Source organism: Oncorhynchus masou, chromosome 20 (genome assembly GCF_036934945.1).
Source record: "Oncorhynchus masou masou isolate Uvic2021 chromosome 20, UVic_Omas_1.1, whole genome shotgun sequence".
NCBI classification, from domain to species: domain Eukaryota; kingdom Metazoa; phylum Chordata; class Actinopteri; order Salmoniformes; family Salmonidae; genus Oncorhynchus; species Oncorhynchus masou.
The window spans coordinates 13498977-13526512 of NC_088231.1; the positions used below are offsets into that span (position 1 = coordinate 13498977).

Below are 27536 nucleotides of genomic sequence, written 5' to 3' on the forward strand. Positions count from 1 at the left end.
TCCTTCAGCTGCGGCCCACAAGGTCTCGGTCCGGACGCGCTCTCTGTTTGGTTTGGGGACGCTTTTATTTTGATAAAGATGAGCTGGCACAGACAGGAATGTCACAACCCGAGTGCTTTGAATTCCTCTGTCCCAAAAGGATGTGCAGTCTGAATATGACTTCGTTATCCCAGCCACTGGATTCAGTGATTAGACCAAGCTTGTGTCCAAAATGGCACCCTATTCCGTATATAGTGCACTACTTTTGGCGAGGGTTCTGTCCCTGACCGGTAGAGAGGGGCGTAGTCAAGTGAATGAAATTTTCTGCCGAACATGTTCTAATGTAAAGAACAAACACAGTGCAAAGCCTACTGTTTAGAACAAATGTGATGGGCCTCCTATTCCTTGTATGGCATGTTCAGCCCCCCAGTTGCATTTCTCAAAGTAGCACCTGGCATTGATACATCACTTGGAACAAAATGGAACAAGGCACGTGTCTGGTGCTGCTGTGTCCTCCATAGATTTTCCCTGTTAGACATGGCTCGCATGTACAGCGTATCCCATCCAGCAACATTTACCATTTCATTTCCATCGTGCGTCACTGCAGACATTCTTCAGATCAGATAATGGATCTTCTGCTGGAATTTAGCCTTTCATGTCGCCAATGAAAGATTCCATCATTATCTAAGACTAGGATTGTTATTCTTGTCCTTTAGATACCAGAGGGGTTTCTCTCTCACTCTGTCAGTACTATCATACAGTATGGGAGTGATTCAGGACACCCCACTGTGAGCAATCAAGACATGATTGCACCAGCAGATTACTCTACAAACGCTTCCTTGACTCATCTCCTTGAGAGACTGGCTTGCGTCCCGAATGGCACCCTATGCCCTTTATCGCGCACTACTCTTGACCAGGGCCCCCCGGGTAGGGCACGATAAAGGGCATAGGGTGCCATTTGGGAAGCACAAACCTGGAATTCCGCATTGCTCTGCGGTTAAGTAAGATAACAGGACGCCATTGGAGTTCTGTTAAAAGCGTTTGCTTTGAGACTGAAGAAGCGGAGGCTAGAAACCACAATGCCGTGAAATGATGGTCCGGTCTTAGAGGGAGAGCTGCTTCGGGTTGGCTTCATTGTTGACGCTCTTCTTTATTCTTCTTTTTTTTACATATTAGCATTTTGTTTACTGCAGCCCCAGACTTTAAATTGCCTGTTAGTTTTCCTCAGTCTGCCTGTCTTCAGTAGCCTCCTCAGTCTGCCTGCCTGTCTTCAGTAGCCTCCTCAGTCTGCCTGCCTGTCTTCAGTAGCCTCCTCAGCCTCCTCAGTCTGCTCAGTCTGCCTGCCTGTCTTCAGCCTGCCTGTCTTCAGTAGCCTCCTCAGTCTGCCTGCCTGTCTTCAGTAGCCTCCTCAGTCTGCCTGCCTGTCTTCAGTAGCCTCCTCAGTCTGCCTGCCTGTCTTCAGTAGCCTCCTCAGTCTGCCTGCCTGTCTTCAGTAGCCTCCTCAGTCTGCCTGCCTGTCTTCAGTAGCCTCCTCAGTCTGCCTGCCTGTCTGCAGTAGCCTCTTCAGTAGCCTCCTCAGTCTGCCTGCCTGTCTTCAGTAGCCTCCTCAGTCTGCCTGTCCTGCCTCCTCCCTGCCTGTCTTCAGTAGCCTCCTCAGTCTGCCTGCCTCTTCAGTAGCCTCCTCAGCCCTGCCTGTCTTCAGTAGCCTCCTCAGTCTGCCTGCCTGTCTTCAGTAGCCTCCTCAGTCTGCCTGCCTGTCTTCAGTAGCCTCCTCAGTCTGCCTGCCTGTCTTCAGTAGCCTCCTCAGTCTGCCTGCCTGTCTTCAGTAGCCTCCTCAGTCTGCCTGCCTGTCTTCAGTAGCCACCTCAGTCTGCCTGCCTGTCTTCAGCCTAGCCCTGCCTGTCTTCAGTAGCCTCAGTCTGCCTGCCTGTCTTCAGTAGCCTCCTCAGTCTGCCTGCCTGTCTTCAGTAGCCTCCTCTGCCTGCCTGTCTTCAGTAGCTGTCTGCCTGCCTGTCTTCAGTAGCCTCCTCAGTCTGCCTGCCTGTCTTCAGTAGCCTCCTCAGTCTGCCTGCCTGTCTTCAGTAGCCTCCTGCCTGCCTGTCTTCAGTAGCCTCCTCAGTCTGCCTGCCTGTCTTCAGTAGCCTGCTGCCTGCCTGTCTTCAGTAGCCACCTCAGTCTGCCTGCCTGTCTTCAGTAGCCTCCTCAGTCTGCCTGCCTGTCTTCAGTAGCCTCCTCAGTCTGCCTGCCTGTCTTCAGTAGCCTCCTCAGTCTGCCTGCCTGTCTTCAGTAGCCTCCTCAGTCTGCCTGCCTGTCTTCAGTAGCCTCCTCAGTCTGCCTGCCTGTCTTCAGTAGCCACCTCCTCAGTCTGCCTGCCTGTCTTCAGTAGCCTCCTCAGTCTGCCTGCCTGTCTTCAGTAGCCTCCTCAGTCTGCCTGCCTGTCTTCAGTAGCCTCCTCAGTCTGCCTGCCTGTCTTCAGTAGCCTCCTCAGTCTGCCTGCCTGTCTGCAGTAGCCTAGCGATCGGATGTTGTCCTGGAATATGGTGCTGGCTGCTGAGTCCGTCTGAGGCCTGCACCTTTGTCTTTGCTGTCCTTTGCTTTCAATGAGAGCTGTCAAGCTTCGATCTCCACACACGGTACACACACACTGTACACGCAGCCAGTGCTTCAAAGGCTGTCTGTCTGTGTGCTGGAGCAGTAAAAGTCCTTGTGCCCGTCAACAGACAACTCTGCTGCCTGTCACACACACTCCGCTGCCTGTCAGTCTGATCTGAAATGGCAGGCAAACAGCCTGGCAGGCAGGCAGATTCCCTCTATTACAGAGAGGAAAGGCATCTTCTGTTATGCCAGATGCTACACACACACACACACTAGCTGTGTATTCCTGGGTCACCTTCACCTCAGATGATAACATGATGAGCTCCAGACATAACTTATTGAGTGTATGCCTCGTAATGAGGCCATTGATCTCCTTGTATGTGAGAACTACATCTATTGAACTGAAACAACACATTCCATGTTTATTTGATTGAAATCTAAATGGATTGTTCTGGTTGGGGTTATGTCTCATCTTTGTGACATGTGTGTCGTTGTGAGAGACTGTTAGCCTATGTTATTATGTTCATACTAATCGGCGTATCCAGATCTGGCATGTCACCACAAGCTAGATGTGGAATCACAGCTGAGAGCATGACTAACATGGATCAACGCCAGGTCTGTGTTGACCGTCAAACAGAAACTTCTGAGGCCGTATCATCAAGACCCAGGAATGCATGTGTAGGTCTTATCACGTAGAGTTTACACCCTTCTCCTGTGTGTCACGGGGCCATTTGCACAGGGCTGGGAAAAAACCTTGTTCTCTTGGTTTATTCACTTTATCTCTCCCTCATTGTCCTTGAAAGGACATCTCTCTTTTTCATTCTCTCCCTCCCTCTACTGCTCCCCCCCACACACACACTCTCTCTCTCTCTCTCTCTCTCACTCTCTCTGTACCTCTGAGTCATAATGAGATCTTGGGTAACCACCAGGTCTGTTCAAATGCAGGCGGCAGCAAGAAAAACACCTCTGTAAACATTCCTCTCCAGCATAAAGGTTCCTTACATCTGACCTCTGCTGGGCTGTGAGCCTGATAAACACAACAAGGCCTGCAATCTGGCCTCGTCTGAGTTTCCCGCTAACGTTGCCTGGGCTCGTGTATATATGTGACCATCTTGTTATTTTGCACTGTGCAGCTTTCTCGTAGCCTTGTAATAGACCCTGTTTGTTTATCTCCCGGGGCTAGCGGGCTAGCCTTTTACATCCAGTTAGCATCACCTGTCTGTTGGCATCCTCGCTCAGTCAGTCAGCCGACCTGGTTTTGTCCGTTTGTTTTGTGTTCTGAATACTATGGGAAAGGTGACCATTATGGGAAGGAAACAACTGTCAGCAGGCACAGTAGAAAAACAAAATGGTCTCCCCAATTGAAAGATAACTGTGGGGAAGAGCAATACAGGGTACTTTTCCAACATTTTAACGCCAAGGATCAAATGATTCAGGAAGGAAGTGTAATGCAAAAATAGAGCACTTGATCAAACCCTTGGTCTTCAAACCAGCCCCTAACAGGCCCTCGAGGAAGAATGCCTAATCTTCCTCTGAGACGCAGAGAGATGCCTCTTCATATTTGTTCAACAAAGGCAGATAAATAGACACCAAAGCCTCCACTTCCAGGGGTCCTTCCCTCCTTGACTCTGAAGTAGGCTGAGAGCCTACCCGAGAGCAGGAGAGAAAGCTTCCACGTTCTTGGAACCCGAAAGTCAGAACCCTGGGCTTGTTTTGCTTGGGAATCCATCACCCTGGTAACAGACTTGCTGTGTGTTGAGTACTTTGACTCAGGACAGTGGTTTGATGTGACGCAGTCAAAAAGATGTGTACATATAATATTGATCTCATTCAATGCATTCATGACCACAACCTGGTACTATGTGGACAGCTGAACGAACAACATGCCAAGAAACTCCACTGTATTTTAGCCACTATTTATTTGACCGTTAGATGGTGACCAACTCACTCAGTCGTAGCAGAAGCTTTCATCTCATTATATCCTGCTTGGAACCATTACTAATTACCCCCCTCCTCTTCCCACAATATAACCGTTATGAAGCTGAGCAAATGGAGGCCTGACTGCAGTTAGATGGATAAAAGAAATAGCTTGTGACATTGGCGAGAAAAGGTTACGTCCCAAAGTTAATGAAGCGTCCCTGTTTATCACAGGAGAGCAAGGGAGGTGGATGGAGAGTGAGAGAGAGACTGCAGTTACACCCTCCTCACTCACCTCACCCTGCCCCCGCCTTGCCTTGACGGTCGCTGGACGCCCACCACTTTATCGGCTTCAGTCAGGAGGTCACGTGTTTTACACCCTCCGCGACACGTCCCGGCGCGGATCATAACGCCCCCGGAACAGACTGGTTCCTCCGGTTTACCATCCCAAAAAATCTAATTCAATTCGAGGGATAATTACGTTTAGGGGGATAATGTCTATGGAGGCCATTACAAATTGAAAAGAATAGATTGGAAAGATTTCTTTAATCACTGTACTGTAATCAATAGCTAATCTAGCTTTGCAAATTAGGAAGAATGGGTCTTTTTATTTTTTTTTGCGAAGGCTTTGTCACCACCTGTACTCCAGACCTGGGTTCAAATACTATTTGAAATCTTTCAAATACTTAGTGGTTGCTCGAGTCTGCCTGGCGTGTCAGATGGTCGGGTTTTGCATGTTTCCAGCTAATGTGTTGGTTAGATTGCACCAGCAAAGCCCAATAAAGCCCAGAGAAAGTATTTGAACCCCAGGACTTCCATCTTCTTGGAACAACAGAAGGAAATGGCTCCTCATTCAACTGTAGATGAGTATAAAGCAATTCCCTTAGATGGAGGAAAGGTCAATATAATACATTTTATCCCCCCTGTGCTGCAGTTACATGTGGATTGACTTGACTAGAGGTTTTTAGGAAAGGTCAGATCAATTTAAATTCACTTTGTTATACCTTCTGAATGGAACGTGATCTCAGCCTGGTATCCCATCCTGTCTTCAACTGGACTTCCATCCAATCATCGGAAGGGTCAATCTCAAACTTGAGCGAAATGATTTTCTTTAATTTCTTCCAAACTCGTAAGAGATGTTAATATGTCATAGTGTGGAGTATGCATAATGAGGTGTGTTTTCTCTTTGTCATTGTGAAGCATCCAGACTGAGACATCTTCTCTCTCCGGTCTCTCTGCAGTGTCTGAGGACGTTGGTGGGCCACACGGGGGGCGTGTGGTCGTCCCAGATGAGGGACAACATCATCATCAGCGGCTCCACCGACCGGACGCTCAAGGTCTGGAACGCGGAGACGGGCGACTGTATCCACACCCTGTACGGGCATACCTCAACGGTGCGCTGTATGCACCTGCACGAGAAAACGTATGTACTGACTGACTGTTTACCCAACCGGTTGTGAGCTTTCAAATGGACCAGTAGTTGTCCGACACGAGCTGACAAACATACTCGATTCTATTCCTGGTGTCAAAACAGCATGTATTACAAGCATACCAGGCAGTTAAAGAACACATCAGTGGAACTCTACAACATGCCAATGTGTGCCTCATGAAGTGTACTTAGGGTCTCATAGGGACTGAATAGAACCGTGAATAGAACCAAAGTGGCTGTCGAAGTGATCCGCCTGCTACTCCTCTCCAGTGCTCTTCCTGCCTCGGGGCCGATGAGGTTTTGTGTACCATTTAGATTACTCACTCAGAGGAAGTGAAGGGCTTCTGGCGGCTGCAGGGCTTAACAGTGGAAGAACGGTGATTTCCATCTTTGTCAGTGCTGGATGCCGGAACCGTTTAGTAACTTATGGTGTACGCCTCCCTATTCTTTATGAACCTGTTTTTCCGCTTTCTGTGCCGGAGGGGTTGCGGGTTTAGGAGGGGTGGGTATTGTGTCCTGGGGGTTTTGTGTACGTTCATGTACCAGCATGACGATGGCCTTGAGAAGGAGAATGAGAAGGCTCCAATCTGATTTATGTATTTCCTGTTTTGCTTTCATCAACTGTCATCATGGGAATGAGGGCTAGAGGTCAACCTATTGAATTTACTGCCAGTAAATCACGAACATGATGGATACGTGTCTGCAAGGTCCTGGCAAAAACACCATTTTGTTTGTCAAGATTCCCACCAAAACTGTCACACAAACTGTGGTAATCACCAGTGGATTTGAGCCAAAAACACTCTGCCTGTAATTCTCAGACATTCAGCCTGCTTTAGATTTGATGAAGTCCTGCAAGAATAAAGTAGTATTTTGAATGTGTCGTCAATCCGTCTCCTCTTTCTTCTCCCAGGGTGGTGAGTGGTTCTCGCGACGCCACGCTGCGCGTGTGGAACGTGGAGACGGGCCAGTGTTTACACGTCCTCATGGGCCACGTGGCGGCGGTGCGCTGCGTCCAGTACGACGGCCGCAGGGTGGTCAGCGGGGCCTACGACTTCATGGTCAAGGTCTGGGACCCCGAGACTGAGACCTGCCTCCACACGCTGCAGGGCCACACCAACAGAGTCTACTCACTACAGGTCTGTGTACACGCGCCGTCTCCTATTTATTTACATTTGAGTCATCTAGCAGACGCTCTTATCCAGAGCCACTTATAGGAGCAATTAGGGTTAAGTGCCTTGCTCAAGGGCCACATCGGCATATGTTTCACCTAGTTGGCTCTGGGAATTGAACCAGCATCCTTTCAGTTACTGGCCCAACGCTCTTAACCGCTAGGCTACCTGCCGCACACGCTCACTAACACTCATACGCACCAGAGTCCATCATGTGATTAATGTCTGAAGATTTGTATAGTGACTTAGTCTATTGGATTTTAATCTTCAGTCCTCGAACTGAACCGTGTATTTAAACTGTGCATTTAAACTGTGCAAAATCAAGCCCTTCTCATCAAAGAGCACCCCCCCCCAACGACATTCCTTTTATGTCCTACTATTTGGCAGCCCTCTAGGAATAAAACACGAAACGAATCCATTTAACACGCCGCCATAGAAGTCCTCTACTCAAATCAAATCCCTTCATATATCCACTGTACAGTTCGGTGTAAATGATAATAATCTCTTTTGAAAGTGTACAACAGGGTGCCATCTGGTTCATACAGTGCCTAACGCGTCCATAAAACAAGAACGATAGACCTCGGAGGACTTAGAGAACCCAGAGCCCTTTAAAACAGTGTTTCCAGTTGGTGCCTTGAACCGCCATTCCACAATATGATAAGGTGGTTGCCATGTGAACCACACTGGTTGGGAAAGAGCCGCAACAAAATAGTCCCTCTGTCTGTTGTATCCAAGGCAGCAGAGCAGCAGTACGATGGGTTTTTCTCAACTCCTTCTCTTTCTACGTGGCAGTAACATTATATAAACAGAACATTGGTGTGAGTCTGGGTCTCACACACACACACACACACACACACACACACACACACACACACACACACACACACACACACACACAGCAGTAGTAGTGTTAGAAGGTTAATGGATTCCTCTGCCTCGTGTCCTCAAAGATGTCCTCTCCCTTTACATCTCTCTCTCTCGCTCTCTGTGTGATGACGGAGCAGTTTAGAGCCACAACTATCACCTTCAGAGAGAGAGGCTTGCATCCCAAATGGCTCCCTTCTCCCTTTATAGTGCACTGCTTTAGACCAGGCTCAAAGGTAGTTCATCTGAATAGGGAATAGGAGAGAGAGGTGTACTGTTCAGATGGACAGATGCCCTCCACTCTATACACTATATGTGACACTGACTTTGAAAAAGCTGTACAAATCTGTACTATTAATTAGATCTAATCAATTAGTGTGATATTATTATATGAATGCTAATGAATTGAATATTATCTAGAAAAGCCTTATTTGACTCCGATTCGATGGATTCATCAGACACATCTGATCTGAATTCCAATGTGGAATTCATTATTTTCCACAACATTTTATTGTAATTTATAACTGGATCCTCCTCTTTCCTCCGTCGTTTGGTTTGCTCCTTGGGTTCTGTCCCAGGGTACTGTAAAGTCTCTCTGATAACTGCTGATGGAAAAAGGGCTTCATGAATACATTCTATTGATTGATTCCATGCTAGAATAGAAATGACTGGAATCTGTTGGTGTCAAACGGAATGAATCGCAATAACTGGATCATCCTTCCACCCCTCCAGTTTGATGGGATCCACGTGGTGAGTGGTAGCCTGGACACGTCTATCCGGGTGTGGGATGTGGAGACGGGTAACTGCATCCACACTCTGACAGGTCACCAGTCCCTCACCAGCGGCATGGAGCTCAAAGACAACATCCTGGTCTCGGGCAACGCCGACTCCACCGTCAAGATCTGGGACATCAAGACGGGACAGTGCCTGCAGACGTTGCAAGGTGAGTCTTCGTCCTTCCCACAGACACACGTAGTGCCTGGAGACGTTGCAAGGTGAGTCTTCGTCCTTCCCACAGACACACGTAGTGCCTGGAGACGTTGCAAGGTGAGTCTTCGTCCTTCCCACAGACACACGTAGTGCCTGCAGACGTTGCAAGACGTCTGTTGCAGACACACGGTGCCTGCAGTCAACGCCCTCGTTGGAACAGGGTTGTAAAATTCATTAAAAAGGGTTGTAAAATTCATTAAAAAACGCTTTGCAATGGAAAACGAAAACGGGTGTTTCTCATTGGACAAGTTCAGGTTGTCCCTTCCTGTTTCAGCCCGTTTTCTTCCGTTTGGTGGTTTGTAAATACAACCATGTTTGTTTGATTGATTGGTTGATTTGATATGACTTATATAGTGCGTTCTTGACTCTCAAAATGCTTTACATTGTATGGGGGGAAACTGCCTTCAAACTCCCATCTACCACAAGCAACTCTACAACCTCATTTTATCTGTAAGTGGGGAAAATGTCTGGAATTGGCCAATTTTGGACCCGAGCAAAAGGCTGTTGCTCTGAGATATTCACTCAATGATGTGCTTGGCTGTGCATGGCCAAACAGAGCCAACACATTGTGGGCCAGCCAGCCAGCCACTCTCCAGATAGGGATCATTTCCCTGGCTCAGGATGTTAGTGTAACAGTTCTCTCAGCCATTAGCACTAAGTACATTTACCTTGAATGGGGAGAAATGGAGAAACCCTTACTGTGCAGCTGAACTGTTTTCTGCCAGTGCTAATTTCCCCCCCAAATGGCCTTATTAGTGAACTACAATCCCAACGATTCCCATGGAACTACAACTCACATGTGTCCCCTCAAAGGGAATAGATATCCCTTTTTAGAATGAACAAAGGGGAATGAGATAAGGGGTGACGAAGAGGTGATGGCCCTGTTTTAGAATGAGAGAGAAGAGAGGGAGGTTGTGAGAGAAGGGTGATGGCCCTGCATGAGGATGAGAGAGAAGAGGGGAGGTTGTGATGGCCCTGCATGAGGATGAGAGAGAAGAGGGGAGGTTGTGAGAGAAGGGGTGATGGCCCTGCATGAGGATGAGAGAAGAGGGGAGGTTGTGAGAGAAGGGGTGATGGCCCTGCATGAGGATGAGAGAGAAGAGGGGAGGTTGTGAGAGAAGGGGTGAAAGAAGAGGTGATGGCCCTGCATGAGGATGAGAGAGAAGAGGGGAGGTTGTGAGAGAAGAGGTGATGGCCCTGCATGAGGATGAGAGAGAAGAGGGGAGGAGAGAAGAGGTGATGGCCCTTGTGAGAGGGGAGGGGTGAAAGAAGAGGTGATGGCCCTGCATGAGGATGAGAGAGAAGAGGGGAGGTTGTGAGAGGAGGGGTGAAAGAAGAGGTGATGGCCCTGCATGAGGATGAGAGAGAAGAGGGGAGGTTGTGAGAGAAGGGGTGAAAGAAGAGGTGATGGCCCTGCATGAGGATGAGAGAGAAGAGGAAGGGGGAGGTTGTGAGGTTGTGATGAGGATGAGAGGGGGAGGTGATGGCCCTGCATGAGGATGAGAGAGAAGAGGGGAGGTTGTGAGAGAAGGGGTGATGGCCCTGCATGAGGATGAGAGAGAAGAGGGGAGGTTGTGAGAGAAGAGGTGATGGCCCTGCATGAGGATGAGAGAGAAGAAGGTTGTGAGGAAGAGGTTGTGATGAGGATGAGAGAGAAGAGGGGAGGTTGTGAGAGAAGAGGTGATGGCCCTGCATGAGGATGAGAGAGAAGGCAAGAAAGGCATTCTATGCTATCAAAGGGAACATATAATTCAACATACCAATTAGGATCGAGCTAAAAAAATACTTGAATCAGTTATAGAACCCATTGCCCTTTATAGTTGTGATGTCTGGGTTCTGCTCACCAACCAACAATTTACAAAATGGGACAAACACCAAATTTTGACTGCATGCAGAATTCTATAAAAATATCCTCAGTGTACCACGTAAAACACCAAATAATGCATGCAGAGCAGAATTAGGCAGATACCCGCTAATTAAAATCCAGAAAAGAGCCGTTCAATTCTACAACTCCCCAGAAGGAAGCGATTCCCAAACCTTACATAACAAAGCCATCACCTACAGAGAAATAAACCTGGAGAAGAGCCCCCTAAGCAAGCTTGTCCTGGAGCTCTGTTCACAAACACACCCCACAGAGCCCCAGGACAGCAAAACAAGTAGACCCAACCAAATCATGAGAAAACAAAAAGATAATTACTTTGCAAATTGGAAAGAATTTACAAAATAACTTTGAGGACTATAATGGTATTTGTCCCTAATCAGAGACGACACAGTGGCAGAATACCTGACCACTGTGACTGACGACAAATTTAAAGAAATATTTGATTATGTACAGACTCAGTGAGCATAGCCTTGCTATTGAGAAAGGCCACTGAAGGCAGACCTGTCCACAAAATGAGGTGGAAACTGAGCTGCACTTCCTAACCACCTGCCAAATGTATGACCATATTAGAAACATATTTTTCCCTCAGATTACACAGACCCACAAAGACTTTGAAAACAAACCCAATTTTGATAAACTCCCATATCTACTAGGTGAAGTACCACAGTGTGCCATCACAGCAGCAAGATTTGTGACCTGTTGCCACACGAAAAGGGCAACCAGTGAAGAACAAATACAAGCTATATTTATTTATTTTTCCTTTTGTAGTTGAACTATTTGCACATCATTACAACACTGTATATAGACATAATGACATTTGAAATGTCTTTATTCTTTTGGAAATTTTGTGTGTTCATTTTTGTTATCTGTTTCACTTGCTTTGGCAATGTAACATGCGTTCCCCATGCCAATAAAGCCCCTTACATTGAAATGGAATTGAATTGAGAGGAGGATGAAGAGGTATGAAGAAAGGTGGATGGGGTCTTGTCGGCGAGCGTGGCCCAGGTCCTGTCTTGTCAGGGAGGCTGGCCCATGAGGGGCATGACAACGGGGAGCGTGACGCTCGGCCAAGAGGGCATGGAGGGGATGCGGTGCAGGGATTATGTAGGTCATGTAATTGGGTCAATGGGCAATTTCTGCCATTCATTCATTAGGGCATTTAGATAAGACAAAAGCCTAACAGGCAACTCACTGGCAGCCACAGATGAGGTACTTAAGCTGGGAGGATAGGTAACGATGTAGACAGCTGATTTGTTGTGGAAATTGAAATGGAGAGGGAGGGGGAGGGGGATGGTGAAAGAGAGTGATATGTGGGGGGGTTGGCTGGGTACGTTGTCAAATCTTTGTGAGAAAGGCACAGTGCAAAATGTCTAGCCCTTTGAAAACACTAGACAGACGAAGGGAGAGGATGAGAGTTTACACTGCTTTCTGCTACTGGGAGCACTGTTCAAATGAGATCTGTTGGTAGGCTAAGGAACACAATTCCTAGTGTACTTCATACAATGACTGATTTTGCATTCATAATGAACACATTTCATTGTGGACTGTAGTTCATCATATTAGAGATTTCATCCGGATTAGTCCTCACTGTTTAGAGTTTTGTGGAATAACTGCGAGAAGGTATTTTAATGTTGCCAGCCACATCTCTGAAACTGTGATTCTGTGTTTGTTTTAGTGTAAACTAGAGCAAATGTGGGGGATTTATCATCTGAATTTCTTTAGGGAATATTAGTCATTCACACACACACACACACACACACACACAGGGGCATCTCGTCGAAAGAGGAGGCAACAGTCACAGACACCACATTCTACACACCAAATGGGTGTTCCTGCCAGCTGCCACACACACCACACACACCGCTGTAGTGCCAACAGGCTGCAGTCAGTAGAGCTAGTCAGCAGCTGTAGATGGTGACAGCTCTATGCCCTGGGCTCCTCTCCTCTACTAGCCCAGGATTTTCCATGGCAGACGAGGACAAGGCAGGGTGCCTCGTTCCCCTGCCTTAACACTCTCCAGAAATAAACAGTGTAGTGTTTACCATCTCTACCAGGTTTACCAGGTCTTCCACCAATCACCTCGCAACCAATGATCTCTTTCTATCACGCCTTTTCTCTTTGTTGGTTTCCTTTTTTCCCCTCACTTGTTGAGTCTATCGAACTCTCTGCCTCTCTCTACGTTCTTGAAGGGTTATTGCGGGATTTTGGCAACGGGGCCCTTCATCTACTTTCGGATGAACTCATTGATTTTTATTTTATGTTTCTGTGTCCAGTATGAAGGAAGTTAGAGGTAGTTTTGCGACCCAATGCTAACTAGCGTTTGCGCAATTGATGGAAGTCGCATCAACTTCAAGTAATTGCGCTAATGCTAGTTAGCAACTTTAGAGACACAAAAATGGTATCTGAGTTCATCTGACTCTGGTGAAGTAGACGTTAAAGGGACACTACAGTGAAAAGGAGAAACTAGCTATTTATCTCTTTCACACATTCGCTCACTCTTCTCCCCCTCCTCTCTCTCTCTCCCTCTCCTCTCTCTCTCTGCCCCTCCTCTCTCTCTCTCCCCCTCCTCTCTCTCTCTCTCCCCCTCTCCTCTCTCTCTCTCCCCCTCTCCACCACCAGGTCCCCACAAGCACCAGAGCGCCGTGACGTGCCTGCAGTTCAACAAGAACTTTGTCATCACCAGCTCGGACGACGGCACGGTGAAGCTGTGGGACCTGAAGACGGGCGAGTTCATCCGCAACCTGGTGACGCTGGAGAGCGGCGGCAGCGGCGGGGTGGTGTGGCGTATCCGCGCCTCCAACACCAAGCTGGTGTGTGCCGTGGGAAGCCGCAACGGCACCGAGGAGACAAAACTACTGGTGCTAGACTTTGACGTGGACATGAAGTGAGAGGAGAGGAGGGGAAATGGTCGAGACGGGGACAAGTGAGGAGGGTTAAAGGGAGACGAGGATGAGATGGCTCAACATCGAGGGTGAACGTGCCCTAAACTCTTCACTCCCACACTCAGAAACAGCCCCACCCTCAACGCTACCACCGCCCCCTCCTTACCTCTCCCCTCCCCCCGTCGGTGGCCGTTTCTGACAAAGCCACAGTCGCCAACCTCACCGGCCGGCACCCGTGCTTGTTACCCCTCCCACCTTAAGGGGGTGGAGTCCGAATCAGAAGGGGTGGGGTGGAAATGGGTGTGGCTTGAAACAGGGGTGTGGCTCGCCCGCACTTCTGCGGTAGGCTGGGAAGAAGAGGGGGAGGAACGGACTCGTCCAGTAAAGGAGGAAGAGAAGAAAGACAGGAACTCTTGAAGAAATAACTCTGCGGCTTTAGAAGCAGCTTCTTCGCAAAACAGAGACTTGTTCACTCAAGCCTGACGCAAGCATTTGTTCAGATGTATAAAGATATATCATTTTTTATCCCCCACATAAAGCGCCAACCGACTATTTAATAGAAGAACAACACTGTATACAGTACACAAGGCAAAGACACAGGGAAACATCAAATTCTCTTCTGAGAAAATTTAAGTGAATTGGGAAAAGGTTTTTAATAGAACACACAGACACACAATATTAGCTAAGTAAGGAGGTTCTTGTCGTCGGGGAGAGAATAAGAAACGACATGCCAAGAATCTGATTGGTCCCCAAACCAGGTATGAGCCTATAACATCAGGCCCAAAATCCTGTTCTCTGTTTGTTCCAGTCTTATTGTTCTTTTAGTTCCAGGGTTTGATTTCTTCAAAAAACACAGAGGAGCACACATACAACTGTGAATTTGCGTTCCTTTTGTAGCTATGTTCTTTCAATCAGTTCAAAGACGAGGATTTTTGTTTGTTTGTTTTTTGGTTGGCTGTTGTTGCCAACAGCAACAAGTCCCAGTATTAACCTGTTCCACTCACTTCTTTGCTTTTAACTCACCACGTTTTATTTTCTGTTTGGGTTGTTCTTTACATTCTTCTTTTCTTCTTCATAGCTGAAGTCTGGAGACGTTAAGTCTCCAGATTTAGGCACGATGCTGTCCTGTGTTTTTCAACGAGTCTGGCTGGGTTGGTTCCTCAATGCTGGTTCTTACGTGGGGGGGGAAGGGAGGTTGGGGTTCTCTTCTCGGAGCGCTTCGTGTGGAATAGCGTCCTCCCTCCTTCCCAGTACTGTTTTCCCAGTGGGTAAACTGTATTTATGCTGCTAGATAAAACTGAAATAAAGATGGAACTTTTACTCGCTGTGACGTTTTAGTCCCAGACTAAATTCCAAAATGGACTCTTCTAATGTTTTAAACAGACGACACACAAAAGAGAGAGAGAGAGAGAGAGGGAAACATGACAATAACAACCGTAGTTTTGTGGTTTTGATTCTGCCACTGAAACTTGAGCCAAACATGCCTCAGCAAGGCTGAGAGGAGAGAGAGTTGGACAAAGACAGGTTTGCCTGTGTAGAGGAAACGATAGGGTGTAATGTGTGTGTGTGTGTGTGTGTGTGTGTGTGTGTGTGTGTGTGTGTGTGTGTGTGTGTGTGTGTGTGTGTGTGTGTGTGTGTGTGTGTGTGTGTGTGTGTGTGTGTGTGTGTGTGTGTGTGTGTGTGTGTGTGTGTGTGTGTGTGTGTGTGTGTGTGTGTGTGTGTGTGTGTGTGTGTGTGTGTGTGTGTGTGTGTGTGTGTGTGTGTGTGTGTGTGTGTGTGTGTGTGTGTGTGTGTGTGTGTGTGTGTGTGTGTGTGTGTGTGTGTGTGTGTGTGTGTGTGTGTGTGTGTGTGTGTGTGTGTGTGTGTGTGTGTGTGTGTGTGTGTGTGTGTGTGTGTGTGTGTGTGTGTGTGTGTGTGTGTGTGTGTGTGTGTGTGTGTGTGTGTGTGTGTGTGTGTGTGTGTGTGTGTGTGTGTGTGTGTGTGTGTGTGTGTGTGTGTGTGTGTGTGTGTGTGTGTGTGTGTGTGTGTGTGTGTGTGTGTGTGTGTGTGTGTGTGTGTGTGTGTGTGTGTAGTGTGTGTGTGTGTGTGTGTGTGTGTGTGTGTGTGTGTGTGTGTGTGTGTGTGTGTGTGTGTGTGTGCGCGTGTGTGTGCATGTTTTTGGGCAAATTGTTAACACATTCCTTGGGACAAAGCGCTTTCAGCCTGTTCTGTGGGGAACTGTCTAGATGCTGTGTGGACTGGCAAAGAGAAAAAAGAAAATAGCAGATTTTTTTTTTAAATGAGTGAATGAAAGAAAGAACTGTCCATCCATATGTGATTTGTTTCCATTCAAATGTATGAAGCAACATTGATGAATGGGTGCGAACTGACAACTACAGTAGAAGGCAGGACAGTCTTAGTGTTATGAATATGACATATTACACGTTACAGTCAAACTGTTCAGCGCTAGCTAGCTCGCATAGCAGTTAGCAGTCTAATGGTTTGTGAATGGAAAAAGTACCTTCAGGCAACCTGGCTTCAAGTGAACAGAACAGAACATTGTAGCCAAAACAATTAGTTAAACTCAATCTCCCAAGAAAGGAGTCACACACACAACTCAAGCAGAACTGTGAAAGTGGTTTAACACTGTATATTAAAAAAAAACAATCTTGTTCTTTCTCCTCTCTCGTTTTATTTTTTAATGTTTTAATTTATGATCTGGTTTGAGAAATCAGATGCCGCAGGTGTTTTTATTTTTTCAGTTCATTCATGTAACTGCCTGGCAAAAAGAAAACGGACAGAGAAAAAAAACCTGAAAGGGATTGTGTATTTGTTTGATTCAACTTAGAATTTTTATTTTCTTATAACTTAAGTGCAATAAAATGTGCGTTTTTTTTTTCGGGTTTTTTTTTTCTTCGTTTCAAGCATTTCAGTTGTCTGTTTTTCACTGTGTTATGTGTTCAATAAAGCGTCTTCGGTTTATTGCATTACTGAGGGGAATACTTTCAAATACTTTGTCTTTGGCGCATGTTTCAACACATTCGCATCGCAAATTAAACCCGGTAACCACAATAACATGTAAGAGATCAAGTTTGAGAACACTAGCATGTTGAACAAATGAGGTTCACGGAACTGCATTCACGGTTAAGTAGCGTGCTGGTGCTTGGTTCTTCTCCGCGCCAGTGTTCCTTGTGGTGTCGGAAGTCTCCATAGTATTTAATTTACCGTGACGACAGAAGCGCCTAACCGCACCTATATCACTCGTTTCATTCTGTATCCCGTTTTGCTATTCAACACTTGACCTCCACATTAGAACCTGTTCGCATATAAAACTAATATATTCCTATGGGAACATCAACTACCTCCTCTCAACTTCACTGTGTTCCAATATGGACATCTAATATGCGCCTGCACTGTATATTCAGATACTTCCAGTTTTAAGGCTGTGGTTTCTCATCTGCATGTTGGCTAGTGATATCTCCTCTTCTTGTTCAGGCTGCAGTATAAAAGGCTCTCTAAAAATACATTTTTTATTTTTACCTAGGCAAGTCGGTTAAAGAACAAATTCCTATTTTACAATGACTGCCTATAAAGGCATGAAGACTGTAGGTAAAGTATCCCCTCTTGTCGACAAGTTTATCCCTTCATGCCTATTCCATCTGAGACTGCAGTCGTTGTGATGCTTACAGACTGTAGGTAAAGTATCCCTTCATGCCCATTCCACCAGTTGTTGTGATGCTTACAGACTGTGGTTGTGGTTGGGATTTATTTTTTAAGAATGGTATGATTTGGGCACAGGGGAGAAAATAGATGCACTCTTACAGTGGGGCAAAAAAGTATTTAGTCAGCCACCAATTGTGCAAGTTCTCCCACTTAAAAAGATGAGAGGCCTGTAATTTTCGTCATAGGTACACTTCAACTATGACAGACAAAATGAGGGAAAAGAATCCAGAAGATCACATTGTAGGATTTGTAATGAATTTACTTGCAAATTATGGTGGAAAATAAGTATTAAGTAAAATTACAGGCCTCTCTCATATTTTTAAGTGGGAGAACTTGCACAATTGGTGGCTGACTAAATACTTTTTTGCCCCACTGTATATGCCTGGGTGCAATTTAGTAAGATTTGGTGATATTTCCTGATATGAATCTCTAAAGGTTTTTTTGATGTTTGGGCTTCAAAGTTTCATACCTATAAAGACAAGACAACACTATTTATATGTATAAGACCGGCAACAGCACTGGAACAAGTTTCATACATTCTACACTCATTTTACTGACAGGATATATAGTTAAAGGTAACGAGCAACGAAAAGTCATTCTGAAAAGGCTCCCTGTAGGTACATTTCAACCAATGGAAGTTGCGGCCGACAGGTTTCTGAGTGGATAGCAAAGATACAGTAGCTTCATTACAAGACTCTGATGTAGATCGACAGCCACTCTTAAAGCACTTCATTTTGGGACGTGATGAATCGGCTCTATTCCTTCAAGTTATTAGCTATTAATCCTTCTATTCCTCCCCCCCCCCTTCTCCTACCTCCCAGGCAGCATTCATTTCTCTGCCTTGTAATTCACTCTGCATATATGCATTGCAGCCAGTGCCCATTGATGGATGTATCCTATTCCCATCCACTCACACAAAACCTAGCCTGGCGTGCTGGCCAGGGGTGGTAAAATAAGCAGGAGAGATAAATAGCACCCTAATCCCTTTATAGTGCACTACTTTTGACCAGGGCTCATGGGTCTCTGCAAGGAATGGGGTGCATTTGGGATGCATCGCTAGACCCAGCTAGGGTTGATACAATAAGAGAGATGGGGCTGGAAATGTTTGGCGGAAAGGTAGGGGGGAGGGGTGCTACTGTTTTTACAGCGATGGGGGGAGTGAGGTCTGTGTTCGGAGGGGGAAAAGATGAAGGGTTTAATGTAAAGGAGTTGGGATGGAGGGGGAGGAAGGAGGATCCCTGCTCCCTCTCCTCCCTCTTGTCCCTTTTGTTCAGTAATCCTGCCCTGCAGCGATAGTTCCATCACTAGTGTACTAGTGCCAGGAGATGCTCAAAATCAGGGCCTGTAAACTGGCCAGTGCTAGGCTAGGCTAACGCTATGCTACACCGCTCCATAGCTAGCCTCCATCTAAGGGGCCCTGCTATACTTATTTTACCCAACCCCCCACTGGGGTCTCACCTGCCTGGGTATCTTTCCTTAGTGGGGAAAGTGCTAACTAGCAGAGTTCCATAAAGGGAACATGATGTAGTTCCTCTGAGCCATTTGAGACAGGAATAAATAGAGAACCATATAGCCCTGATTCCTTTGGGAGCTGATGTGCGAGTCGTTCATCTTGTCACCTCGGGTGGCCCTATGGAGACTAATTGTGAATGAACACGACACACACACTGAAGTTGACATGAGGGTAATCGCCTCCCAACACTGCGGAAACCAGAGGTGTGTGTTTGACTGTCCTGACCTTCCCCTCTTTTTGCCCTGGCAAGGTTGGAATCTAACAAGATATTGAAAACCCCATTGTGATGCTCGGTAGGTATATAATTTCTTTAATTGGCCTTTTAGAATGAGTTTCTGACTTCCTGGGATCAGGAAAGACGAGATGGAGGAACACATCACATCTGATATAGCACCGCACAATGAGACGAGTCACAAGGCGGGTTGTGTTCATTAGGGCGCACGGTAGCAAAAAACTTCAACAGAAGATGAAACGAAGCGTTTCTTATTGGAGAACTTCAGGTTGTCCCTCCCTGTTTCAGTCCGTTTTCTTCCGTTTGGTGCCTAATGAATGGGGCCTAGATTTTGAGAACAATTGCATGTGAAGGCTCCAACACATTCATATTCACAGTTGTGCGCTTCCCTTCCCTTGTGTGGCGTGGCAGGCATGGCTGATAGTAAACCCAGTGGCATGCCTGGCATCACTAATCTCAGGAGAGTAACCGTCGGTCTCCAGCCTGGCTTATAGCCTCTTTGATCTGTTGGGATTCATGATTGATTGTCGCACAAGGGACGACCTTGGCCTTCTGGCATATCTAGAACTGGGCACAATGGTTGGCATACATACGGAGAAGGAAAGAGTGGCTTTTCTCAATTCATCTGCTATTTCCCAAAAACCCTCAAGTGCAGTAACATTTGGAGCTAAGATGGGAGCTAGGGGCTACTCGGGTATACCCCCACACACACGGTTATGGTGACCTGCTTTCCAATAATCCCATCTATAACAGCTCTAGGGCTAAGATACATTAATTTAACATTCAAACTAAGCTGCACTCAAGATGTCCTCTCACCAATGGTTTGGAACACAGACACAGTATGTTTACTGATTAGTTTGAGTAGTTATTGGACTGTTAAGTCCACCCATCTGGTTTAGTTTGACTGACCTTTTGGGGGTGGAACAGCAAGCTGAGGTGTGTGTTCTCTCAGTGTGGGGGACTTGAAATGAGCATACACACACGCGCTACACCAGAGCCCATCTGTACAGCGCTACCGGGTGTGGGCGGAGAGAGGCAGGGGACATGCCAGGAGGACATACTGTCACAGGGAGGGCACACACACACACTGATATGTATAGTCACAGCATCTGATGGAGGACCACCTGTCTATGAGAGAACCTTGTGTGTTTGATGAGTAAGGTCAAATCAAATGTTATACGTCACAAGCTAAGTAAACAACAGGTGTTCCAAACAATGCAGAGAAAGAAAATAGAGAAATGATAGGAGAGTTAAACATGTAATAATAAATACACAATGAGTAACAAGAACTTGTCTATATACACAAGGTACAAATACCAAGTCGCTGTGCAAGGGTACGAGGTAATTTTTTATTTCCCCTTTATTTAACCAGGTAGGCAAGTTGAGAACAAGTTCTCATTTACAATTGCGACCTGGCCAAGATAAAGCAAAGCAGTTCGACACACAACGACACAGAGTTACACATGGAGTAAAACAAACATACAGTCAATAATACAGTATAAACAAGTCTATATACTATGTGAGCAAGTGAGGTGAGATAAGGGAGGTAAAGGCAAAAAAAGCTTAAAGCTAGTGAGGGAGATAAGTGTTTCCAGTTTCAGAGATTTTTGTAGTTCGTTCCAGTCATTGGCAGCAGAGAACTGGAAGGAGAGGCGGCCAAAGAATGAACTGGTTTTGGGGGTGACCAGAGAGATATACCTGCTGGAGCGTGTGCTACAGGTGGGAGATGCTATGGTGACCAGCGAGCTGAGATAAGGGGGGACTTTACCTAGCAGGGTCTTGTAGATGACATGGAGCCAGTGGGTTTGGCGAGTATGAAGCGAGGGCCAGCCAACGAGAGCGTACAGGTCGCAATGGTGGGTAGTATATGGGGCTTTGGTGACAAAACGGATTGCACGGTGATAGACTGCATCCAATTTGTTGAGTAGTGTATTGGAGGCTATTTTGTAAATGACATCGCCAAAGACGAGGATTGGTAGGATGGTCAGTTTTACAAGGGTATGTTTGGCAGCATGAGTGAAGGATGCTTTGTTGCGAAATAGGAAGCCAATTCTAGATTTAACTTTGGATTGGAGATGTTTGATATGGGTCTGGAAGGAGAGTTTACAGTCTAACCAGACACCTAAGTATTTGTAGTTGTCCACGTTGTGGCGAAATCTGCTCGGAGCCTTCACCGTGCACTGCCACTTTAAGAGCGCATGAGCAGTAAGGAAGGAGGAAATAAAGAGAGCTCGTTCAGCTCTTTGGGGAGGGGCTCTTGGCTGGCGCGACAGTTTGATTGTGTGTGCTGTGCTGCAGAAGTTTTGTTTGTTTTCAGCGTTTGTAGTTTATAAAGTATTTAACTCAATCATCGGTGTGATCGCTTTAGATCGTGGTTGTTTTTGTTTGGGACCGCGCCCGTTATGGATCGCATGGATTAGTAGCAACATTGTTGCGAAACTTTAACATACAAACCAACAAACCATCGGACAGTCAGACCGTACACCGGCAGGCCTGAAGACCACAGCTAAGATTTCTCTTTTTCTCTCTCTTTCTCTTCCCTCTCGTTCCAGTGCTTTACCCTGCAACAGACTCTACTTGTATTTAAGAGCAATTGGAGGCCACGGAAGGAGAGTTGTATGGCATTGAAGCTTGCCTGGAGGGTTGTTAACACAGTGACCAGAGAAGGGCCAGAAGTATACAGAATGGTGTCGTCTGTGTAGAGGTGGATCAGAGACTCACCAGCAGCAAGAGCGACATCATTGATGTATACAGAGAAGAGAGTCGGTCCAAGAATTGAACCCTGTGGCACCCCCATAGAGACTGCCAGAGGTCCGGACAGCAGAACCTCCGATTTGACACACTGAACTCTATCAGAGAAGTAGTTGGTGAACCAGGCGAGGCAATCATTTGAGAAACCAAGGCTGTTGAGTCTGCCGATGAGGATGTGGTGATTGACAGAGTCGAAAGCCTTGGCCAGATCAATGAATACGGCTGCACAGTAATGTTTCTTATCGATGGCGGTTAAGATATCGTTTAGGACCTTGAGCGTGGCTGAAGTGCACCCATGACCAGCTCTGAAGCCAGATTGCATAGCAGAGAAGGTATGGTGAGATTCGAAATGGTCGGTAATCTGTTTGTTGACTTGGCTTTCGAAGACCTTAGAAAGGCATGGTAGGATAAATATAGGTCTGTAGCAGTTTGGGTCAAGAGTGTCCCCCCCTTTGAAGAGGGGGATGACCGCAGCTGCTTTCCAATCTTTGGGAATCTCAGACGACACGAAAGAGAGGTTGAACAGGCTAGTAATAGGGGTGGCAACAATTTTGGCAGATAATTTTAGAAAGAAAGGGTCCAGATTGTCTAGCCCAGCTGATTTGTAGGGGTCCAGATTTTGCAGCTCTTTCAGAACATCAGCGGATTTGGGAGAAGGAGAAATGGGGAAGGCTTGGGCGAGTTGCTGTGGGGGGTGCAGTGCTGTTGACCGGGGTAGGGGTAGCCAAGTGGAAAGCATGGCCAGCTGTAGAAAAATGCTTATTGAAATTCTCAATTATGGTGGATTTATCAGTGGTGACAGTGTTTCCTATCTTCAGTGCAGTGGGCAGCTGGGAGGAGGTGTTCTTATTCTCCATGGACTTTACAGTGTCCCAGAACTTTTTGAGTTTGTGTTGCAGGAAGCAAATTTCTTCTTGAAAAAGCTAGCCTTGGCTTTTCTAACTGCCTGTGTATATTGGTTTCTAGCTTCCCTGAAAAGTTGCATATCAAAGGGGCTGTTCGATGCTTATACAGAACGCCATAGGATGTTTTTGTGTTGGTTAAGGGCAGTCAGGTCTGGGGAGAACCAAGGGCTATATCTGTTCCTAGTTCTAAATTCCTTGAATGGGGCATGCTTATTTAAGATGGTGAGGAAGGCATTTAAAAAAAATAACCATACATCATCTACTGATGGGATGAGATCACAGATCGGCCGTGTTTAAGGCTTTGTGGAGGTACCTGGTAGGTTCATTGATAATTTGTGTGAGATTGAGGGCATCAAGTTTAGATTGTAGGATGGCTGGGGTGTTAAGCATGTTCCAGTTTAGGTCGCCCAGCAGCAAGAGCTCTGAAGATAGATGGGGGTCAATCAGTTCACATATGATGTCCAGAGCACAGCTGGGGGCAGAGGGTAGTCTATAGCAGGCGGCAACGGTGAGAGACTTGTTTTGAGAGAGGTGGATTTTTAAAAGTTGGAGTTCAAATTGTTTGGGTACAGACCTGGATAGTAGGACAGAACTCTGCAGGCTATCTTTGCAGTAGATTGCAACACCCGCCCCCTTTGGCAGTTCTATCTTGTCTGAAAATGTTGTAGTTTGGGATTTAAACATTTTGGTGGTCTTCCTAAGCCAGGATTCAGACACAGCTAGAACATCCGGGTTGGCAGAGTGTGCTAAAGCAGTGAATAGAACAAACTTAGGGAGGAGGCTTCTAATGTTAACATGCATGAAACCAAGGCTTTTGCGGTTACAGAAGTCATCAAAAGAGAGCGCCTGGGGAACAGGAGTGGAGCAAGGCACTGCAGGGCCTGGATTCACCTCTACATCGCCAGAGGAACAGAGGAGGAGTAGAATAAGGGTACGGCTAAAAGCAATAAGAATTGGTCGTCTAGAATGTCTGGAACAGATAGTAAAAGGAGGTTTCTGGGGGCGATAAAATAGCATCAAGGTATAATGTACAGACAAAGGTATGGTAGGATGTGAATACAGTGGAGGTAAACCTAGGTATTGAATGATGAAGAGAGAGATATTGTCTCTAGAAACATCATTGAAACCAGGAGATGTTATTGCATGTGTGGGTGGTGGAACTAATAGGTTGGATAAGGTATAGTGAGAAGGACTAGAGGCTCTACAGTGAAATAAGCCAATAAACACTAACCAGAACAGCAATGGACAAGGCATATTGACATTAAGGAGAGGCATGCTTAGTCGAGTGATCAAAAGTTGTTGTTTTTAAATTGAGGTAGATATCTACATATAACTATGAATAAAGTGACAGTAAACAGTACCAGTTGATATGTAGGGGTACGAGGTAATTGAGGTAGATATCTACATATAACTATGAATAAAGTGACAGTAAACAGTACCAGTTGATATGTAGGGGTATGAGGTAATTGAGGTAGATATCTACATATAACTATGAATAAAGTGACAGTAAACAGTACCAGTTGATATGTAGGGGTACGAGGTAATTGAGGTAGATATCTACATATAACTATGAATAAAGTGACAGTAAACAGTACCAGTTGATATGTAGGGGTACGAGGTAATTGAGGTAGATATCTACATATAACTATGAATAAAGTGACAGTAAACAGTAACAGCAGTGTATGTGATGAGACAAAAGAGTTGGTACAAAAAGGGTCAATGCAGATAACCCGGGTAGCTATTTGGTTAACTATTTCATTAACTAGTTAGCAGTGTTATGGCTTGGGGGTAGAATCTGTTCAGGGTGCTGTTGGTTCCAGACTTGGTTCATCGGTACCGCTTGTCGTGTGGTAGCAGAGACTTGGGTGGATGGAGTCTTTGACCATTCTTAGGGCCTTCCTCTGACACCGCCTGGTATAGAGGTCCTGGATGGCAGGAAACTCGGCCCCAGTGATGTACTGGGCCATCGGCTACTACTACCCTCTACTGATTTGCTAGCCAGCTAGCCCCTAATAGCAGCACTGTAGCTAACTATTACAGTACAACGGTTTGTTTTGTTTGATCGTAGCTAGTCAGATGCCAAGCAGGGCCCATGAGGGGCCCCATGTGTTGAGGGTCAGCGTGGCTGATGTGTTGTTGCCTACCCTCACCACCTGGTGGTGACCCGTCAGAAAGTCTAGGATCCAGTTGCAGAGGGAGGTGTTCGGTCCCAGGGTCCTTAGCTTGGTGTTGAGCTTGGAGGGCACTATGGTGTTTAATGCTGAGCTGTAGCCAATGAACAGCATTCTCACATGGTTGTTATTTTGTCCAGGTAGGAAAGGGCAGTGTGTAGTGCAATAGATTCAGATCAACTTTATTATTCCACCAGGGGGAAATGTGATTTGCTCATGTGCTTAACAAGACGGTACATAAAACATGAAACCGCTGAAACGACACAATATAATCATTCAAAGTGCTACAGCTACACATTTAGAGAGAGCATCATCTGTGGACCTGTTGGGGTGGTATGTGAAATGGAGTGGGTCCAGGGGGTCTGGGATGACGGTGTTGATGTGAGCCATGACCAGCCTTTCAAAGCATTTCAGGGCGACTGATGTGAGTGCTACGTGGCGATAGTAATTTAGACCGGTTACCTTGGCGTTCTTGGGCACAGAAACTATGGTCTGCTTGAAACATTCATATTTTTTTATTTAACCAGGTAAGACCATTTGAGATGAAAAACGTATTGCAGACTGGGTCAAGGAGAGGATGAAAATGTCAGTGAAGACAATTGCCAGCTGGTCAGCACATGAGGTGTGTGTGTGTGTGTGTGTCGTAGAGGAAATGAGTCATCTAATTTGTCCTCCCCCTCAAATTTGTATTACTCACTCAATATTCTCTACCTGACTGGTCAGACTGCAGTGTGTGTGTGTGTGTGTGTGTGTGTGTGTGTGTGTGTTTCAGTGGGTAAGTGCGTGACTGCACTGGTAAGTGTTTGTGTGGGTTTGTACTGTACACTATATTACTCTTGGGTCGATGCTTGTCTTAAAAATGTAAGAACAGGGTGTGACATTACGCGTGTGCATGCGTTCGTGTCTATGCATGCACGTGTGTGTGTGTGTGTGCGCGCTTGCATGCGTGTGTGTGTGTGTGTGTGTCTTTGCCCTCTGCCTTGGCAGGAAAACAGTGCTACTGACAGTTCCTGAAGAGGCGAGCGCCACAGGCACAGCTAGGGCAGAACAAACCCTTCTGGAGGACAGCTCACAACTCGAGAGTCAGGAAGGGAGAGAGAAATAAAGAGAGACAGGAGAGGCCTGAGGTACACAGAAAGGAAGAGATGTGGAAAAAGAGAGAGAGGCCTGAGATGCAGAGAGGAAGAGAGAGGGATGACGAGGCCTACGAGAGAGTGAGAGAGAGGCCTGGGATACAGAGAGGAAGAGAGAGGGATGACGAGGCCTACGAGAGAGAGGCCATTCAGCAATTACAGGAGAAGTGCCTCCAATATAAGGACACTAACTATATGCACCATCTGTAACACATCGCTAGATGATTCCCAAGACGTCTATGTTAATATACATTCAACAGCATACCTCACCCTGGGGGGAAACCGTTTATCTCTAAATTGTATTTAATAAGGGAATACTAATAACTGGGGTCAACAGTCACTCCTGGTATAGTGGTATAGTACTGTAGTTATATATTACTGTCTGATTTAGGATGACACTCTTACTGGCCCACTTGGCCACTTCTCAGGGGCAGTTGCCATCTTACACTCTTAGGAAAAGGGTTCCAAAAGGGTTCTTCAGCCGACCCCATGGGATAACCATTTTTGGTTCTAAGTAGAACCCTCTGTGGAAAGGGTTCGACCTGGAACCAAAAAGAGTTCTCCTACGGGGACAGCCGAAGACTCTTTATGTTCTAGATAGCACTTTTTTTCCAGAGTGTAGCCACAGTTTCAAGAGCATAAGTTATGATGTCACTCAGTTATTTAAGGTTTAATGAACTTTTATGGTGCGTTGTGGTGACATTTGCCTGAATACCCATCCACATGGCTCTGGCCAAACTGACATTTCTTCTTCACAATGTGTCTGGATTTGCCTCCCTGCCCTACAATTTCTAGAATGCAAACACATTCTGACCATTCTGATTGGTCCCAGAAACCGATGGATTGGATCAGAGCCAGCCTCCATGATGATGTTGTCAACTTTGATACTCTGATTGGCAGTGGTGGAAAAAGTACTCAATTGTCATACTTGAGTAAAAGTAAAGATACCTTTTAGTATAAAATTACTCAAGTAAAAGTGGAAGTCACCCAGTAAAATACTACTTGAGTAAAAGTCAAAGTATTTGGTTTAAAATATACTTAAGTATCAAAAGTACATTTAAGCTATTACATTTACTTAAGTATCAAAAGTAAAAGTATAAATCATTTCAAATTCCTTATACTAAGCAAACTAGACGGCCCGATTTTGACATTTTTTAAATTGACGGATAGCCAGGGGTTCACTCCAACACTCAGACATGATTTACAAACAAAGCATTTGTGTTTAATGAGTCTGCCAGATCGGAAACAGTAGGGATGATCAGGGATGTTCCCTTGTTTTGGGGGAAATGCATCCAGTAAAAAGTACATGATTTTCTTTCGGAATGTAGTAAAGTAAAAGTTGGCAAAATATAAATAGTAAATTGAAGTACAGATACCCTAAAAAATTACTTAAGTAAAAATACTTTAAAGTACTACTTAAGT

At 46.0% G+C, this 27536-nt stretch overlaps 1 protein-coding gene across 3 annotated transcripts in view; it reads left to right on the forward strand.

The window, feature by feature from the left end:
- LOC135506989 (F-box/WD repeat-containing protein 7) overlaps positions 1–15027 on the forward strand; it is a 172474-nt gene extending 157447 nt beyond the window's left edge. For all 3 annotated transcript variants that reach the window (XM_064926437.1, XM_064926438.1, XM_064926439.1), the window contains 4 exons: positions 5733–5914; positions 6831–7056; positions 8686–8896; positions 13445–15027. In XM_064926437.1, coding sequence (XP_064782509.1) covers positions 5733–5914; positions 6831–7056; positions 8686–8896; positions 13445–13713 — 888 coding nt within the window. In that variant the 3' untranslated portion in view covers positions 13714–15027. The remainder of the gene's footprint in view (positions 1–5732; positions 5915–6830; positions 7057–8685; positions 8897–13444) is intronic.
- Positions 15028–27536: the final 12509 nt, after the last annotated feature.